The 20,088-nt window shown below is 40.0% G+C and overlaps 1 protein-coding gene across 1 annotated transcript; it reads left to right on the forward strand.

The window, feature by feature from the left end:
- Positions 1 to 16,613: 16,613 nt before the first annotated feature.
- On the forward strand, positions 16,614 to 17,186 carry LOC149233686 (uncharacterized). The gene has a single exon (XM_089382260.1). It carries the CDS (start codon positions 16,614 to 16,616, stop codon positions 17,184 to 17,186), a length of 573 nt encoding a protein of 190 aa, XP_089238386.1.
- Positions 17,187 to 20,088: the final 2,902 nt, after the last annotated feature.

Genomic DNA, 20,088 nt, shown 5'->3' on the forward strand with positions numbered 1-20,088 from the left:
CTTTCGTATGACATTTTTTTAATTAATCAATTTAATTAAAAGGGAAAAAAAACATAACTACGTTGAAGATAAATCTCAACTTTTGATTTGTGTATACTAATATGAATATTATAGAACATTTTGTGGAGATTAAATCTCTACCATGCACTTAATAATTATTTATAAAAATAAAAATAAAAATAATTAGTGAAAATAAAAATTCCTTATAGTTGAAATATTTCATTAGTGTGTTGTTCAAAACTAGCATACATCCATCATAACTGTAGAACTACTAAGCCTTGATAGAAATCAAATACCTTTATGCCTAAATATATGTTTTGCACTGAAAAAGAGGTTTGTATTTTGAGAGATTTGATCCCTCTCTGCTCTTGGTAGATCCAATGTTAAAATAGATCTATATTAATATTTAAAACTTTAGGTTTAAAATAATATTATTACTTATTACATATAAGTGGATTAAAATCCATTTTATGTTTTTTTTTTTGTTAAAGCAAAGTTTTAAATTTTATTAATTTAAGTTAATTTCACAATGATAAAATATACATACCAATAAACAAACACACACACCCCCGGATGCGGGTGATTGAAATAGTTTTAAACATGATTAGACTGGGGTGGGGCGGGGGGCTCGACACCTGCACACCCAGTACAAGGTGTTAAATTCCGGTGAGGGGAGCTCCATCTGGCATGCGCGCGAGCAGGTGCATACAACCTCCCCTTCAGGTGATTTGGGCTCATTCTCTCTGCCCACTGCAACATATCCTCCCTCCGCACACTGCTACCTGCACGAGATGACGACGTCAATCAATGAAGAAGTTATGAAGGTGGTTGTTTGTGACAGGTTGGGCAAGGTTAAGTGGGGGCAATGCCCTGAGCTCAAGCTCATTCCTTGCGAACTGCTTGTCTGGGTTCATCCCATTGCCTCTGGGTGAACTCTGGTTCTCTTGGATATTTTTGAGCCTTCGACTAGGAAGCTCCGACTGGCCCTTCAAGGACAGCTTCCCTGGCTCTTTCCTTCCCATGGGAGGGCTCTAGGTCTGAGTCTGCAGATTTTCGGGTGGGTTTGTTATTTTGCTTTCCCTGTCCTGGGCACCAGCTCTCATTGTTGTGGGGAAAAGTATCCGACTCGGAATGACCCTATCCCTACTCTAAGGGTGATAGTTCCTTAGCAACAACTGAAAGTAAAGCTTTGATATTTTTCCTTTATGAAAGTACAGAGAAGGAAGAAAAGATTGACCAACCGATGTCTTTCGCTTTTGTCGATCCTGTCTTCTCTCTTTGCCTCTTGTTCCCAGCTCCTTGCTCCCTTTGCCGGCCCAGCTACACAAAGATCCTGCAAAAACAAGAGAGGGAAACTGCAAGAAACATGTACTCATAACTGATGCATGGATCAGAATGAATCAAATATACAGATAAAAACAATACATCATTGCAATACAAGTATATAGGAGAACATCAAAGCTTTATTGATAGAAAAAAAGGTTCTGAGAAGGTTACAACCATAAATGGCTCCAATCCAGCAGCACCTCCCCAGCAGCAAGAAATCTCCTCTTCCCCTCTATAAAAGCAATCACCCAATAGCTCTAACTGTAAACCAACAACACTTCCTTGCTTTGCACAAAATTCCAGCCTCCCTAGACCTCATAGAAGAGCTCTATATATAGGGTAGAAGGAGAAAGGATGAGTCAGCTTGAGACTGACATAAAGCTGCCTTGTGTCCTCTCCCTCTTCAGTTAAACTTCAGTTCTTGAGTCCACTTGGAGATCCTTGCTTCCACATGGAGATCAAGTACCTCTTACTCATCACAGGGCGAATTCCTTGAACCAAGTGTCAGTTTGGAAGCTTCCTGGGCAATTGACACCTTGCAGAATGACTGTACCACTTGGCCAATCTCGCCCAGCGCAGGTAGCCTTCATTAGAGTTGACTTTCAGCGCAGGTACAAGGAGGAGCAGTTGACATTCAGCGCAGATGCTCAGTGGAGCAGTTGACATGATCCAAAAATAGCCTGTTTTTGAGTGTTTTCAGGTGGAGAACTGATAGGAAGTGCTGTGGTTTGCTGACCTTGTTCTTCTAGGGGTAAGAACAACATGTTTAGGGACTGAGGATCCCTGTAATTATTGACATTTCATGCTCCATGCTGCGAGGCACAAAAATGTCTATAACAGTTGCCCCCTAAAGTATGAGGTCGTTTATCGGGTGAAATGCTTTATCCAGAGGGTCCGAAGTTCATTCAAGTGCTGAGAGGTGCCCTGTAATACAATACAATACAATACATTATTTTTCATTCTGTTTTCATGATCTAGCTGAGGCGGGCATTCCCATGCTCAGCTTTATAAATACATTTTGGTACATAGAACAGACGATCGTCTGATGGTAGACTGATAATTCTCTGCTGAAATTATCATCCTTTGAGTAGGATGATCATCTGCTGCAATGATGTACATGACAAATGCTTTTATATTTCCTGAATATGTATCGCAGCCCGGATGGATGAAACTAGATCCGGGGTCTTCAAACTCGTTCGATCTTCATTCTAAGTACAAGTCGATCCATGTGAGAATTTCGCTGAAGTCGAACATGGAAAGACATCGCTTGATTACCGGTCAATGATGAAAACCGTTAACAAGCGTGAGAGGAATCACCGATAATGATAATGACCCTCAAGGTACTGCAGTACAATTCACGTGGCGTGAATAAAGGACTTGGCGTCGAACGCCACGCAAAATCTTCTGGTCGAAGGTCATTGATGTATACCTGTCGCCGGAAGTGAGAAACTTGCCATTGAGGCATGCAAGCTTCAAATTACTGATGGGGTTGTTCCTAGATCAACTTCTTGGATAATGAGCTGAAGTCGACAAGAAGTGATCCGTCAAAGGAGGGCCTTAATGAATCCCACATCAATGACACGGAACGGAGCTAATGATTTTAGTGGAGGTGAAAACAAACTGTGACATATGATTCAGGGTGGCGATCATGAATGGATGAAGGATAATGTATGGCAGTGGATGGGACACGGTTGACACTTTCAGAATGACCTCTCTTGAACATATAACGACACTGATGCGATGGATCGGTAGCATTACCCCAAAATGTGGATGGTTTGGCGAAGACCATGGTGATGAGACCGGTGAATGAAACAACCCAACCCGATGTGGTACGGAAGAAAAGTGTCATGTTCAAGAGCGACTTGCTACCATTAAGCTTTGATGTTCTCCCAATTTTTCCCCAGTCATTTCTGACCAGTACCTCTTTATTTTTGTCAAGCTTGAGGAGGATAACATATGCTTGTTCTATAACCTGCCCTTCGGGCAAGCCCATCGCTATGATTTAACGAGCTTAGCGATAGGGAAACTCGTTCTCGTCTAAAGACAAGTTTGTCGCTATTTAATCATTTTAACGAGTCTAACGACAAGGAAAACTCGGTCCTTTTCATTTTTAGAGAGTCTGAAAAGGTACAGAAAGTTAACTCCATAATTCCTTTTTCGTCATCTAATCCCTTAAGTTCGAAAAAGTATAAAACAATACAGAAGGGATGAATTTTCGATTGCTTTAACGAGCCGAACAAAACAAGCGCTCGATCTTTTTGTGCAATAATCCCTCAGGTCCAAAAAGATTAAAATCTAGAGTAGGGATAGCTCTTCCGGTCGCTTTAACGAGCTGGAAGGCCAAAACTTGGCAAACTTTTCATATTTTACGAGTCAGTGAAAAGAGCTCAAAGAAGACTCGTCTTTTGAGGAACGAGTGATAAACAGGGATAGCAGCAGATTCCAGGTACAAGTTGGAATATTCCAATCACGGCAGTGTCACAAGGATGGCTAAGTGAAATCACTCTTCGCAGCTGTTCCTCAAAATGGGTAAACAAACATATGGAGATGAACGATTGGCCAAATGAACGGATGGAGGTGAGACTGCAAGAACACGACCAAGGGCTTTAATATGGCTGTCAAAGGTTATGTTCACCAAGGTTATTTACCGGTTCATTTTTTCTAGGTGAGCTTGAACTCTAGGGGAAGATTGCTCACAGCTTATGTTTATTTTTTAACGAGCATGAACTATGCGCTAAAACTGCTCGGATCTTGCGTTTATTTTTTAACGAGCATGAACTGTGTGCTAAAACTGCTTGAAATACCAGTCATAAAATAAGAATGCCTCCTCTAAGGTTCCATTTTTTATAGAGCTTGCGCCTTACCAAAGCTATGCTCCAACTCATCCTTCCTTTATGTAAGTTCGGAAAACGGTTAATCTTAAAACCAGATAAATAACCGCCCCTAGCTTACACTCCAAAAGGTTTGCATGCCCCCAGGTATAGGGTAGGATTTCGAGGCTGCCCCTCCTCTCCCCCACCTCTGCTTTTCTTTGGGTGTTCACAGCTACTTGTCATCTTGCCAATCTAATGTTAACGGTACTAGTCTTCTCGTTATTTTAAGGGGTCTTATGCGGTACTTGTCTTCCCGTCGGCCCAACTTTTAACGAACAGCTATTCGTGACAAGAGAAGAACACTACTCAAAGACAAAACATTGGTATTATTGAGGGAGGCTTGCCTCTTTCTTATTATCCGAAGAGGGTTCTATTTGCTGCCGCAAATTAATCTCTTTCTTCGGCGATGTCTATCATTAGGTTACTCAAAGATGGTTACCCTATGTCACAACAATAGAATCTCTTTCTTTGGAGGCTGCCCCTACTTATCCTTCAAAACATTTGTTTTAATGGGTGAGGCTTGCTTTTCCCCAAAGATGGTTACTGCTTGTTGCAATAAGGGAATTCCTACTTGGGCATTGCCCACTTCTTTAGACAAAGGTGAATGACTCTTTTGCCAAACACATAACTTTAACAAAAGAATATTATTCCAGAACAACCCCTCTTCCATCCACGGACGGGGTACGGACTAGTCATATTCTTCTGCGGAAATTCTACCTTATACCCAGGGTTTCTTCTGCCCGAAGCAGACCAGGGTGCATGCCCCCTGGGTTCCAGTCCCTCTCTCCGAATCACTCGCATTCATCGGGAAGGAGGACTGGGGGTGGAGGCATATCTTGAGTGAACAGACCATTTAGGATTGGTATTTGACTATTTGCCATGCGAGATCCCGGAAATGAAAGTTGGTCTACGAGCTTGACCACCCTCCCTTCGTGTGGAAAACACATTACTCTAAAGAGTGAGGAGACTATCGCTCCCATGCAATAAATATAGTCACGTCCAAGGAGTAGGTTATAATCCAAGGGTCCTTGGACGACCATCACGTTCAAATTAACGGTCTTCCCTTTCAATGTAACAGGCACATTGGGGAGGATTCCTAATGGTCGACTGGTTCCTTTATCAAAACCTGAGAGATTTCTTAACTCAAGTAAAAGCGCCGGGGAACCTAGTGCTTTCCAAGCAACAGAGGAAATGATACTCACAGATGCCCCTTCATCAATGATAGTACCAGCCATAATCATTCTATAGATCTGGACAATGATTCTGAACGGTATACTGGCTGGTAACCGGGGTCTGCCTAGTTGATTCCAATCAAAGGATACAACCAGGTTGCTTGGTGGTGGGACCGAATATACGGCCGGGTATGACCCTGATGATGTTCCTTCCTGCGATAAAGGAATGGGCGCATTGCCCTGACGCTCATCAGAGTCGGTGCTAATGAAAAGAACCTGGATGGTGTCATCCTTATTCTCTTCAGTGAGGGTGTCGCATGAAGATGACTCTTCGGCGACGGTGTCATTTGAAGATGAAACTTCTGAAGGTAGAACCGGGTCAACTGTCGTATCGACCTTTGGACTTTCATCCGGTCTGGATTCAGTAGGTTCATTTTCAGTGACTGACGCTTCAGCCGACCACTTGAGCGGGCCAGCTGTATTTTCAACCAGCGAAGGACTTGGCACGAGTTTTTTGTATCCAGGAGGAAGTTTTACCGGTGAAACCAGACGATCTTCCAAAACTCTCTTCGCTTCGTCTAAGAAGGGACAACGGTGGATGGCATGACTGCCTTCACACAACTTACAGGGGAATCTTACTCCCCCTTTTTGTCTTGATCCTTCACTTTCGCTGGTTGACGGAAAGCAATCAACCTGATTGTCAGAGGTTGATGCCCCCGAATTGTGCAGACGAGGGGACCAGTCCCTTAGTATCCGGGGAATACAGGGACAATCTCTGTGGAAATGGTCTCCTCTACATATGACACATGGTGATTTAGGCCCGGTCTGTGCAGTGGGTGGGTTTTTGTCAGATGTCTTTTTCTTGCCCCCAGTCGCCTTAGGCTCCTTCTTCTTCTTTTCTTTCTTCTTCTTTTCCTTCTTCTCCTTGGGAGGATGACTTTTGCCGGCTCTACCTTGCGAAGATGAAGGATTGGAGGAAGAGTTATCAGAAGTAGAAGGCTGGTGGGCAGCTCTAGACTGATCTAACAGTTGACTCGATTGATCAGGAACCATGGTGGCCTGAACTACATTGGTTGCGAACAGCCAAACTGGCAGGCCTATTGTCAGTCCTGGAAGCGACAATGTGGCCATATGGGGCACGCCAACTTCTCCCCAAGAGGAGAAAGGGCTAGGACTTCCATCTTGTGGACTTCCTTGGTTGGGGCGTTCCATGTTCTCAACTTACAGATCAACGCGGGAATAAGAGGTGATTATGTTCCGTTTAAAATGAATTTTATAACGACGCTTTATTAGACACAACTTTGCTTTTTCATGTTTTAAGAGTCGAGAAAAAGCTAAAGATGACTCTAGTCGCCTTCGATGTATTAACGAGCCCGAAGTGACAAATGCTCGGTTGGACTTTTTCAGTTATAGAGTTTGAAAAAGGCCAAAAGAAACTGCTCTGGAGATCTAGGCAGAGGGTGTGCCAAACCTTTCGCGAAACCACAGAATACGTTTTACGGTATGGGTGGTCGATCTTCGTGAATGCTGTGTTCACTGCATCGCGATCAGTAGGGCGGCCGACACGGCTTCCTAAGGATAAAGGCTTTATTCCTATAGGGGTCTCCCAATATACTCGACGGTACGCGGGAGCACAAGTCCGTATTGATACTTATCGCTTCACCGTGGAGGAATCACCCAACCACTCAACGCTAAGATATCACGTTTAACGACGCCGGAACACGTCTCTAGCTTAGACCTCTATGTGTTTGCGTTATGTTTCAATGCGTTGTTATGTAAATTCAATTCATTTTAATGTTGATCTTGCTTAGCAGTTTGCCTTTAAGGATCACCACGAGATGTATATATACAACTTCCTAAATGCAATCTAAGATGAGAAGCAAAACTTTTCAATCTTTCAACTTTGAAAACCTTAATCTACTGAGGGAAAAGAAAGACATCAACTTTTCACACAGATCATAGAACACACACTAAATGGACTTTTTCCTAAATCAACATGCAAACTGTCAATAATGCACATGCACAATGCAGATATTTCTTTTCTTTATCCTTAATGTTGATGTAAGACAAAAAGGAAACTGTTGTATAACTTTGAATCTAATTTCAAGCGAAAGTAAACAAGCTTATCCAAAATCAAAAGACACCTTAAGATCGACTTGTTTAGACACTGGAAATGTATAGATTCAAACCACAAAATGAAAAACAAACAAACTCAAACAGCCATGAACAGTAATAAAACTAGCTCTTAAGATCACAAAGACACTTTTACAGTTCAGGATCTAAGAGGCCACAACTATACTGGTTTGCTTTTCACAATGGGAAACTGTAACTGAAACAAGAAATACTGAAAGAACAATCACAGTTTCATCACACAACTGAGGCGGAATAATGTCAAGGAAAGTTGGGTTACAGCAAGTACAAATGACAAGCAATCAGCAGCAAAATAACAGTGAAAACAGGGCCAAGACTCAGTGGGAAACCTCAGGAAGACATAGCCTAACTGGTTCAGCGCAGGCTCTGGTCTGTCAAACTGACTCTCAGCACAGTTCCCGGAGGGAGTACCTGCGCTGAAATGCAGACTGCCTTTGGACAGCCTGCACTGAGACACGAGAGTTGCGTTTACAAGGGTTTCCGGGTCATAAAAAGCTCAAAAATTCACTGTTTTTGCTGAAATAAAAAGCTATAGGTCAAGTACAAGCTAAGGGATGATCAAGAGGATGAAAAGCTATCACAAAGAGCACAAGAGTCCTTGTGGATCAGCTCTTCAAATCATAAACTTGCTCAGAAACTGAGCCAGAGCAGTTGCCCTCTACTTTGCAATTGAATGACTCAATTGCAGTTCGATTTGGTGCTCTCCTTGTTTATGAGATGAATAGCAAGAAACACAATAAACCAACAAGATACAAGTCTCCCCAGCGGAGTCGCCAGTTTGTTGTGGGGAAAAGTATCCGACTCGGAATGACCCTATCCCTACTCTAAGGGTGATAGTTCCTTAGCAACAACTGAAAGTAAAGCTTTGATATTTTTCCTTTATGAAAGTACAGAGAAGGAAGAAAAGATTGACCAACCGATGTCTTTCGCTTTTGTCGATCCTGTCTTCTCTCTTTGCCTCTTGTTCCCAGCTCCTTGCTCCCTTTCCCGGCCCAGCTACACAAAGATCTTGCAAAAACAAGAGAGGGAAACTACAAGAAACATGTACTCATAACTGATGCATGGATTAGAATGAATCAAATATACAGATAAAAACAATACATCATTGCAATACAAGTATATAGGAGAACATCAAAGCTTTATTGATAGAAGAAAAAGGTTCTGAGAAGGTTACAACCATAAATGGCTCCAATCCAGCAGCACCTCCCCAGCAGCAAGAAATCTCCTCTTCCCCTCTATAAAAGCAATCACCCAATAGCTCTAACTGTAAACCAACAACACTTCCTTGCTTTGCACAAAATTCCAGCCTCCCTAGACCTCATAGAAGAGCTCTATATATAGGGTAGAAGGAGAAAGGATGAGTCAGCTTGAGACTGACATAAAGCTGCCTTGTGTCCTCTCCCTCTTCAGTTAAACTTCAGTTCTTGAGTCCACTTGGAGATCCTTGCTTCCACATGGAGATCAAGTACCTCTTACTCATCACAGGGCGAATTCCTTGAACCAAGTGTCAGTTTGGAAGCTTCCTGGGAAATTGACACCTTGCAGAATGACTATGCCACTTGGCCAATCTCGCCCAGCGCAGGTAGCCTTCATTAGAGTTGACTTTCAGCGCAGGTACAAGGAGGAGCAGTTGACATTCAGCGCAGATGCTCAGTGGAGCAGTTGACATGATCCAAAAATAGCCTGTTTTTGAGTGTTTTCAGGTGGAGAACTGATAGGAAGTGCTGTGGTTTGCTGACCTTGTTCTTCTAGGGGTAAGAACAACATGTTTAGGGACTGAGGATCCCTGTAATTATTGACATTTCATGCTCCATGCTGCGAGGCACAAAAATGTCTATAACACTCATGGAATGAGTTTGCGCATTTCTCTTACTGCCTGTGTCCCTTTGTTCCTCTATTCCGCCTTCTGTACAGTTTTCAATTTGGGAGAGAGGGGAATTTGCCTGGGTAACCCATCTGGTATTCTCAAGCATTCCCCCGGGCCCCTACATATCAATTTCTCTGAGCTCCAAGTGCACTACAACTTTTCCATTACCCCCTCTTCAATGGCTCGTTTACGACAGAGAATGGGGTGCCGCAGAGGGCAACCCTGGCACGCTCCAACTGGTTCCTCCTCGGACTCCCCCGCCCCCACCAGTGAACTCTTCATGGGTCATTATCCGGGCACCCGAAGTGGGCGAGGGAGACAATAGACTTCCAGACATTATCGAGGGCCTCCATCCTCGACAGGCTCAGCCATTTTCACATTCAATAGCTCCCTACACCGGCCACGGATAACTGCTCATATTTCTATGTTCTTTTATGAAACCACTCAGCTGGAAGGCTCTGACTCCCATCCAGAGGGCTCGGGAGCGGTTGCTGGTCCCTCCTCTGCGATTCACTTTGGCATTGGAGTAGCGCCACTGCAGGCGCAGGAAGGCCCAGGATGCAGCACGCAGGATGCTGAGATGGTGCTAGCAGATCCCAGACCCTCCAATCAGGTAGCTGCTCCTGCTGATGACGTGCCAGAGTTCGGTTGGTGCCAGATCATGGAGGAAACGCCTGCTGACTAGTTTGTTCTCGCTGACGTGGGTTTGTCTTTTTGGTTTTTGTCATGGTTCATTTCAGTCGTGTCGACTACAGTTCTAATGTAGAAAGGCAAAGGTTTGCCTATGTTTTTGTTGTTTTGGGTTCATGTGGTTCTCCAGATAAGATGCATCCAGTTCCCCTACGTGGGCTCTGTTACTGGTTTCACATCTGCTTTTTTGGAATTTTGGCTCTTTTAAGAGCTTTGTAATGACTACGGTCCATATGTAAATATTTTTTCTTCTTTTTAATAGATTTAGCCTTACTCAGACAAAAAAAAAAAAAAAAAAAAAAACACACACACACACACACTCACATATATATATATACATACTAACTATAAGCAAAATAACTTTTTGGCCCGAATCACGCAATGATTTTTAGTAAGATTGTGATTTTTTATGGTTTAAAATGCACTTTTGAATGGAGAAATAAATTCAGTGCCCTAGAATTCCCTTCCATTTACTTAATGTTTGTAGATTAAACATGTTAAACTCGTGATTTTTAAAAATCTCAATGACAAAATTGACCAATTATTTTTGGAAAAGGTCAATTTCATCTATTAATTAGAATATATATATATTCTAACAATATAATAATATAATATAAAGAAATATTATATCTATATATATATATATATATATATATATATATATATATATTAAAAATTATTTTAGTTAATTTTATTATTTATATAAAAGGTTCATATATTATTCATATTTTTAAGATAAATTTTATATTTTATTAATAAAATCTTTATTGAGTTATTTTATAAAGCTAAAAATTAAAAAAAAAAAAACAATTTTTGGTATGATTAAGAACGCTTTTATTGAGTTATCAAAAATTATAACATAAATATGTATAAACTCTTAATTAAAAGGAAAGACAAGTGCTATATTAATTAACAATAAACAATAGTATCTTCTATGCCTATCTAAATATTTGATCCTATAAAGTTTTTGGGAAAATTTATTTAACATAATGTGATTCTCTTAAACGAATGAAAATGTTACCTTGAAAATATTTTTAAATCCCCTAATGTCATAGAATTTTTTTTGAAGGAATAGAATTCCTATCTTACAAATCTTTATGATTTTTATGAATCCCTTAACACCAACAACACCATCTCAATTGTTCCCCTAGTGGATGATGTTTTATGTATGGAATACATAGAGTTTGAGGTCAAGTAGATCACAATGGGGAAACTAAAGACATTGAAGGCAACCAAGCTAAGATATTAAAAATTGGAAAGTCTATCCTCATTCCTCACATATACAAGGTCTTGAGTTTAGTGGTCAAGTGGGCTTCCCTAAGCCTTGAATGCAAGGATTTATTGTATTTATTTTTAAGAGTGGTTATAAAAAGAATCCATTTGACTACGTGATTCTTATTATTGGCCCGATTTTATCCAAGCTATACAAAATTATTTTAGAAAATAAGATTAGTATATGGCCAAAAATTCCTAGAATGCCACTGAACGTTTGTGATATTCGAAGGAGATATTCCACTAAGGAGATTTTCAAACCAACACCAATTAATTTACATATCACCATAAATATCCAGATTAGTTTTGAAGGGTTTCAATGTTGGAAAAATAAAAGTCAACATATATCAAAATATTCTAAATCATTTCATGGAATTACCACCAAGTAACCCTTTAACCCTGTATCATTGAAGTCAATTATGAAATCTATTAATGAATTCAATTATGAAATCTTTATAGGAACCTTATGTGGAGAAAAATGTTGTATCATTTGTGTTACCATTTATTCATTTACAACTTCTTAAACAATGATGAGTATCTCACAATAAATATTTCAAGTGAAAATTTAATGTGATTGAAACCTTTTCGTAAATTTTCCATGAGCCAATAACCATGAAATCATTTATCATTTAGAGAAGATAAGTTTTGATCATTAGATGGGTTTGTGTGAATTAACAAGGAAAAAATCCCATAAATGTCATCATGATTGTCTCATACAGATTTAGAATTAAACCACATGAGCTTATCCATCATGTTTGTTAGAAATAAATTATATGACATGTATCAAATGACAATTCCTACTTGATATTTATTCTACTTAAATTATCAAAAAATAAAATATACCTATGCAAATATGATTTCATGCATTTCAATCCATGGTCAAACAAACTCCTATCCCAAAATATCATTCAAGTCATGTACTTAAGATTTATTTATAAAATGGGTTATGTAATAGAGAATGCTCATTTTAGCCCCAAGGTTTAGCCTAATTTGTTGGGTCCTCATTGTTAAATAACCTTTTCTATTGAGAGGTCATGGGTTCAATTCTCTCGATACCTGTAGGCTTAGGCACCATGGTTGAGCCAACAGGGTGTGACACCTTCACGTGGATCTACATGGTCCAAATATTTTGTGGATGTAGCGGTCATAGATCTCCAAGGTTCGTGAACCAGATAGAAAAACAAAAGAGAATGCTCAACATATTTTGAAAATTTTTCAAGTATGACCAGGTAAGAGATCCAATCCAAAAGTTAGGCCACCGTTCTAAATATGCAATACTATTTTGAAATCTTGCTCGCTTTAGGGTTTAAACTTTACACCTGAGTCCTTTGTGTCACACTACCAATTGTAGATTTGAATAATATTATGTTGCAATAAAGTTACTCAAAACCACACTGAAAATATTGAAATTTCTGTACCCGATCTAAGATATATCGATTGATGAAAATGTTTGTCGTGATCACTATCCCTTCCCTTGCACTTGTTCGCTCAAAAAGACATTTTTATGAAGTCCTCCCAAGTGGAGTATAGGATAAAAATCATGTACCTACAAAATATAGCAAAACCACTACCTTTCAAGGAGTTAAATATTTAACACGAATTTAACAAGATCATAAATAAGCATTTATATGTGAAAACAAATAAAAAGAGGAAATTTCAACAATGATTCCTCTTGAATATTTGTACTGATAAAACGTGAAATAAAATATATCACTTATAAAATGCTTACAATGACCGCATCGCTTGAAAAATGAGTTGCCTTGTCATATCTTGCTAAATAAAATATATAAATAAAAAGACAAGGATAATTTTCTTTAAAGACTAGCAAATTTTTAATTTCTTCTCCAAAATCTTTTGTTAAGGGAGATAGAGTGTCTCCCTTTTATAGAGTAAGGAGGCCTTTAATCCATCAGTTACAATTCCATGGGTTCCAGAATACAACTGGTAACCAAAGTTTGTCCACTTTTGATGTGGTAAAAAATGAAATAATAATAAAATATTTCCCCTTTTCTAGAAGATCAATTTTAAATAATAAAGAAATCAAAGTACTTTTGAAACTTCTAGAATTGTAAAATAAAACTAGTTTGTTCATTTTTCCAGCTAGTTCTTTTATATCAATTTTTCTCTCTGCCCCCATTCCCCTTCCCCTTTTTTAGCACATACGTAGTTAAAATTTCTCATGTTTGTTCTAGCAAAACTTTATACATTAGAAATAATGTTCTAAATAATGTTGATGTAGACCACTGAAAATGATGGAACATCATGTAGTTGCTCACATTGGTTGATAAAATGGACAATGCCTAGTTTCAACTATTGGTTAGACACAAACATAGAAAAGATAAATTAATTATAAGCAACTTATTCAATGTTACCAATTTACTCAAGAAACTAACTAAGGCGACAACCTTATCTCTGTTACAAATGTATTTGGGCTAAAACACTAAGTATTTTCCAAGTCCTCTAAGTTCAATTAGGTGGATCATATTAATTTTTTTAATATATGAAAGGGACATAAGGATAATTTCATAAGAGTGTTGTGGGCATAATTTCTATTCCAACCATATGATTGAAATATGGATAGAAATCTTATTTATTTGCAAATACTTGTGAGAGGGAGCTTTTGGTACTTCGGCCTACACACACTGCCCCTAATTTTATTTTTTATTTCTTTTTATTTTCATTTGATTTTTTCTAAGTCCTCTTTCTTTTGATATGCGTTTTTCTCTTATGATTTTTGAAGGGGGGGGGGGGGGGGGGGGGGGGGGTGGGGCGGCCGCATGATGAAGTAGTTTTTTTCTTGAGTTTTTTTTCTCTTCACCTCTTTAGCCCTTTATTTGGCTTGATTTGACTTTTTGAGGCTCGCATTTTATTATTCTCTGTCTTTTTTTTTATATATATTTTTCTTGATAATCCTCTATGGATGATCTTTACTGAGTTAACCATAAGTTAGGGGAATTATGAATTAGATGGAAAATGAAAGGTGTTTAATGTAAAGTGTTAAGTATGGAAAGAATATGTTCATGCTACCCAACTTGATTCCCTAGTAGTACCTAGTGGTCTAGCTTAATGGCACACTTATCTAAAAGTAATTATGCCCCAGTGGTTTGATTCTGAGATCGGGATGGAGCTGAGCTCAGGAAACGGCGAGGGTTTCTGAAACATTAGGGTTTACAACGGAAAGGCCAGAAGAGGAGCAACAGTGGAGGTAACGGTAGGGGACGAACATCCGACGCGCAGTCAAACCAATAGCAGCGCAGAAGGGAGAAGGGAAGGCTCATAAAGCCAGGAGGAGCTGAAAGGTGCCATGGCAAGGGATCCAGGGAGGGGAGAGATCCCCTCCTACAAAAACGTAACGACAGGAGAAGCAAGTGGAAGCGGACTACGAAGAGAAGCAGGGGGAGATAGTAGGGATGCACCGGCGATGGGAAACCAATGGCAAACAAGATTAGGAGGCAGATGCCTCCCCAGAGCCCTAAAAAAGCCGAGGTTCATGATCCCGAACAACAAACTCGAAGAGTATAGATGCTACATGAGATATCACGCTCTGATATGTAAGTTTGTAGGGTTCTGGCCGGCTGAAAAATACCTGGAAAGGTGGATACAACAAAGATGGAAACCAAAAGGACATATAGATCTGAAGCTAGGGGCAAAGGGCTTTTTTACAGTGATATTTTCTAACCTAGAAGACAAGGAAAGAACCTTTGAAGGGGGTCCGTATTTCATGAATAACGTGGGTTTATTCATGAGGCACTGGGAAGACTGTTACAATCCTGATCAAGAAAAGATGCTGGCAGCACCTGTCTGGGTTCGATTGTTTGGCCTACCAATAGAGTTCTGGGACCCTCAAATCCTGGAAGGAATAGGCAATACGATAGGGTCATTTGTCAAAGTATCAGAGTCTACAAAGAAAGGGAGATACACATCCTATTCTAGGATATGTGTATATATGAACATATTAGATCCCCTGCCGGAGTACATAGTGTTAGAGTACCATGATGAAGTATGGTAGCAACCGATGGACTACGAACATATACCTTTCAGGTGTAGAAGGTGTCACGAATATGGTCATCTCTTTAAACAATGCCCATTGAACATTGCGGAGGAAACATCAAGGAAAGCAGAAGCAGAAAGGAGAAGGACTGAAGAAACAGAAGGAGTGGATGAGGGTTTCCAGGAAATCCCAAAAAAAAGGAGGCCCAGGAAAGAAACGGTAAGCAGACCACAAACCACTAAATCAGTGCCCGTAGAATGTCAAAATAAGTTCAATATACTCCAGGAAGAAGAAGGAGAGATAGAAAAAGAGGAAAATGCAAAAGCACCTACGGACTCTACCAAAGATACAAAGGAGACAAACTCAAACCAAGGAAACATGGAAAAAGAAGGGATAGAGGAGAACGTAGATATATTAATAGAACAATCACAGATGGAGATTGATCCTCAAAAGGAGAGTGGAAATGATGAGGAACGAGTAATGAAAAGGCTGTTACAGGACTGGAGGAACTTGGATGAGAGGTTCATCCTGGAAGAGAAAAAACAGTTATACAAGGAGATGTTTCAGAAATACAAGGAGAAGAAGGGAGCCCTTATGACAAGTCCTCTGGAACAAACAGGAACGTAGGAAACACAGAGTATGCGAATGGGCAGTTCTGGCAAAGGAAGTAGAAAAAGAGGAAGATGGCCGATGAGTGAAACTATACAGGTGGTAGGGGAGACCCTGGTAAACTCAGGAAGAGTCATACCTCTCTCAGAGGTATTTCAACAACATCCAAAAAGTTATAAATGATTGCAACAAGCTGGAACATCAGAGGTCTCAACAGTAAAGGAAAACAAAGGTATCTGAAGGATAGGGTGAAGAAGGACAAGCCTAGTATAATGATAATCCAAGAGACTAAGATTAATGCTCAAAAATTAGAAGAGATAATGAGAAAATATAAAATACAATATGAAGTCATGGGCCAAGATGCGACTAGCACAGCTGGAGGATTGGCAATCCTATGGAACTCGGAGGAGGTACAAGTCAAAGATTGGGTAAGCCTCCCTAGAATCCTCTCAGGATCATTCAGAATGATAGGGTCATCTGTGTGGGTACTCATCACTAGAGTTTATGGCCCACACATCCCAAGGGAAAGCAAAAATTTCCTTAAAAATATGCAAACTATCCGCAGGATTTTCCTTGGGATTCCATGGATTGTAGGCAGAGACTTCAATATGATTAAAACCCTAGGTGAAAAGAAAGGAGGAATAAGTAGACCAGATCAAGACATGGAGGCTTTCAGCGAAATGATAACAGAGCAAAGACTGGTAGATATTCCGACAATAAATGGAGTTCACACTTGGAATAATCGAAGGGGAGGCAGAAATCAAATTGCATCCAGGCTAGATAGATTCTTAGTATCAGAACAGATCTTAAATAGGGATGTATTTGTAGAGGCAAAGATTCTACCAGCCATGGGTTCTGATCATTGGCCTATTAGATTGGAAATAGATATTAAAAAGAACCCTCACAAACGCCCATTCAGGTTTGAGGCCTTCTCGCTCAGGAATAATCAGTTCATACCGAAGGTAGAGGAATGGTGGACCCAGAGTCAACAAAGAGGGAGAAGTAAGATGCATACCTTTCAGCTAAAGCTCAAGGAACTCAAAGGGAAAATCAAAAAATGGAACAAGGAAGAGTTTGGGAACATTTTAATGGAGATGCAGAAACTAGAACAAAGACTGGAAGAGTTACAACAGAAAATCATAACAGAAGGACGAAGCGAGGAGAAGAGCAGAGAAGAAGGAATTCTGATCAGCCAAGTAGAAGAAAGAAGAAAACAGGAAGAAATCCTATGGTGACAAAAGTCCAGGATAAACTGGCTCCGTGAAGGAGAAAGGAATACAAAGTTTTTCCACCAAGCAATGGTTCAACACAGGCAAAGGAACATAATCTTCTCTATTTTAAATAGTGAAGGGCAAAGAATAACGGAACATGAAGGAATAGAACAAGTATTAGTTGATATCACAGAGATTTGCTGACAGAACCAAGGGTCAACAGAGACGAATCGATAGGAAGAATCTGCAATGAAATTCCCAAGATGGTGACTAAAGACCAAAATAAAGCTTTGATGAGGGCAACAATGCTAGAAGAAATAGAGGAAATAGTAAAAGGAATGAAAAAAAACAAAGCACTAGTACCAGATGGAATTACAACGGAATTTTATCAAGCAAGCTGGAATTTCCTGGGACAAGATATTCTGGAAGTGGTTGAAGAGTCTCGTAGACAGCAAAAGGTATGGCCAAGTCTTAACTCTACTCTGTTTACTCTTATTCCTAAATTAGCCAAATTTGAGAATGCCCAAGGTTTTCACCCAATAGCCCTTTGTAATGTTATTTATAAAATTATTGCAACCCTGATAGCTAAAAGACTGAAGCCAATTCTTGTGAACATTATCTCCCCGGAACAAACCGGTTTTGTTGAGGGGAGACAAATCCTAGATGGGCTCGTAGTAGCTCAGGAGGTGATTCATTCTCTAAAGCAAAAAAAGGAGAGAGGAATGATGATAAAGCTGGATCTATCAAAAGCCTACGACCGCCTCAACTGGAACTTCCTCAAGGAAATGCTCAGGGCATTTGGTTTTAGTAATAGATGGATTGACTGGATTTATAATATGATATCAACGCCTAACTTCTCTATTCTATTGAATGGGACTCCCACTACGACTTTCAACGCCACTAGAGGATTAAGACAGGGCTATCCCTTATCTCCCTTCATGTTTATTATGGCGGCAGATGGTCTGGGAAGATACTTCAAAAAAGAGATAAGGGAAAGAAAGATAAAGGGACTTCGTTTATGGAGAAACAACATGCCTATTACCCACCAACAGTTCGTAGATGACATCATGCTCTTCTGCGACATATCCCTAAAGGAAGTGAAGAGAGTGAAAAAGATCTTGGATCTGTTCATGGAAGCCTCAGGGATGGAAATCAATAAAGACAAATCATGCACTTTTATTTTCAACACTCCAGAACCGATTAAAACTCACTTGACCAGGATGTTGGGCTTTAGATCTAGAGAGCTATCAACAAAGTATCTGGGGAATCAACTAGCTCTAAACCCTATAAGAGTAGCAAATTGGTATCAAACAATAGACAAACTCAAGAGCAAACTTGAGAACTGGTCTTTCCGGTCGCTAAATATAGCAAGAAGTTTGGTGCTCTTGAAATCAATTCTCCAGGCCATTCCAATTTACCCTCTATCAGTGATGGCAACCCCCAAAGGAGCTTGCGCAAAAATGAAGGAAATTTTTTGGAAAATTCTTATGGGGAGGTCCCAAACAGGAAAAGAAATGGGCCCTAGTGTCATGGAAAGGTATATCCAAACAAAAAGATAAAGGAGGACTGGGTCTCAGGGACTCGAGTATTTTAAACCAAGTCCTGGGGGCAAAGCTATGGTGGAGGTGGATGAGGGGAGGAAATGATACATGGAAACAAATATGGACACAAAAATACAGCATGCCCTCAACAACCGAAGGTATCCTCAGAGTGGAAGAGGTCCCAAAAGGATCTTCAATCTAGGACCTAGCAAGCCAAAACAGAGATTTCATAAACAAATTTTCCTTCTGGGAATCAGGAACGGAAGTATAGCTCAATTCTGGGAGGAGGCATGGCAACAAAGGGACAGAATGGCTGATATTCAAACCCTACAAAACACCTATCAGAAGGCAACAATGGAGGGATTAAAGCTTGTAAAGGACTACTGGAAAGAAGAAGAGCTGGATGAAACCTGGCGAATCTGGAAGAAACCTGAAGAATGGGATGAAAATATTGATGGAGACTAGAAAGAGATACTAACAAAAGAGATGGATTCAAGAAGAATTAAAAACAGTACGGGACCATATATACTCAGATGAGGAAAATCTACAAAAGGGACCTTTTCTTTCAAGGAAGCTTACTATTTAGCCACTCGACAAGAAGGAGAAGAGGAAGACATAGATTGGAAACAAATATGGAGGAATAAGTGGTGGTCGAAAGTAACAATTTTTGCATGGTTAGTAGGGAAAGGTAGAATCTTGATGTGGGACAAGCTACATAGAAGAGGTTTTCAGGGCCCCCCCAGATGCAACCTTTGTAAACAAGAGAATGAGACCTAGGAGCACCTCCTGAACTCCTGCCCTTACGCCCAACATCAATGGGATGAGGTCAGGAACCTCTTTGGAAAATCTAATAGAGACCCTACAGATATAAAGCAAACCATATTTCACTGGGGAAAAGGCCAATTTTCATGCTATATAGTAAGGAGAATATGGAGCTTAGCTGTAGGTTTTGTTATATGGATTTTGTGGAAAGAACGTAATCAAAGGATATTCTGGGACAAAAATAATCCACCAGAAAAGATTTGGGAAAAAACTCAAAAAGTAATAAGAGAAACTGTTTTGGCTGAAAACAGGGAGGAAGAGGAATGGAAGACAAATCCTGAGGAGGGGCGAATCTTAGCCAAACTCAATATAGATTACAACATGATATACCCCCGGAAGGAAAGACACCAAAGACCACAGATACAGAGCCATGCGCAGTTTAGATATCCAGGGGAAAATTTCTTTAAATTGAATTTCGATGGGGCTTCTAAAGGAAACCCAGGACTTGCAGGCTTTGGGGGCATCTTCAGAGACAATATGGGTCGCACTAGATGGGTGTACGCAGACAGAGGAGGCATAATGACCAACAACGAAGTAGAAATGATGGTTGTATACCAAGGTAT

Source organism: Pinus tabuliformis, chromosome J, assembly GCF_031772625.1.
Source record: "Pinus tabuliformis cultivar Carrire ecotype Pingquan chromosome J, CPIR1, whole genome shotgun sequence".
NCBI lineage: Eukaryota > Viridiplantae > Streptophyta > Pinopsida > Pinales > Pinaceae > Pinus > Pinus tabuliformis.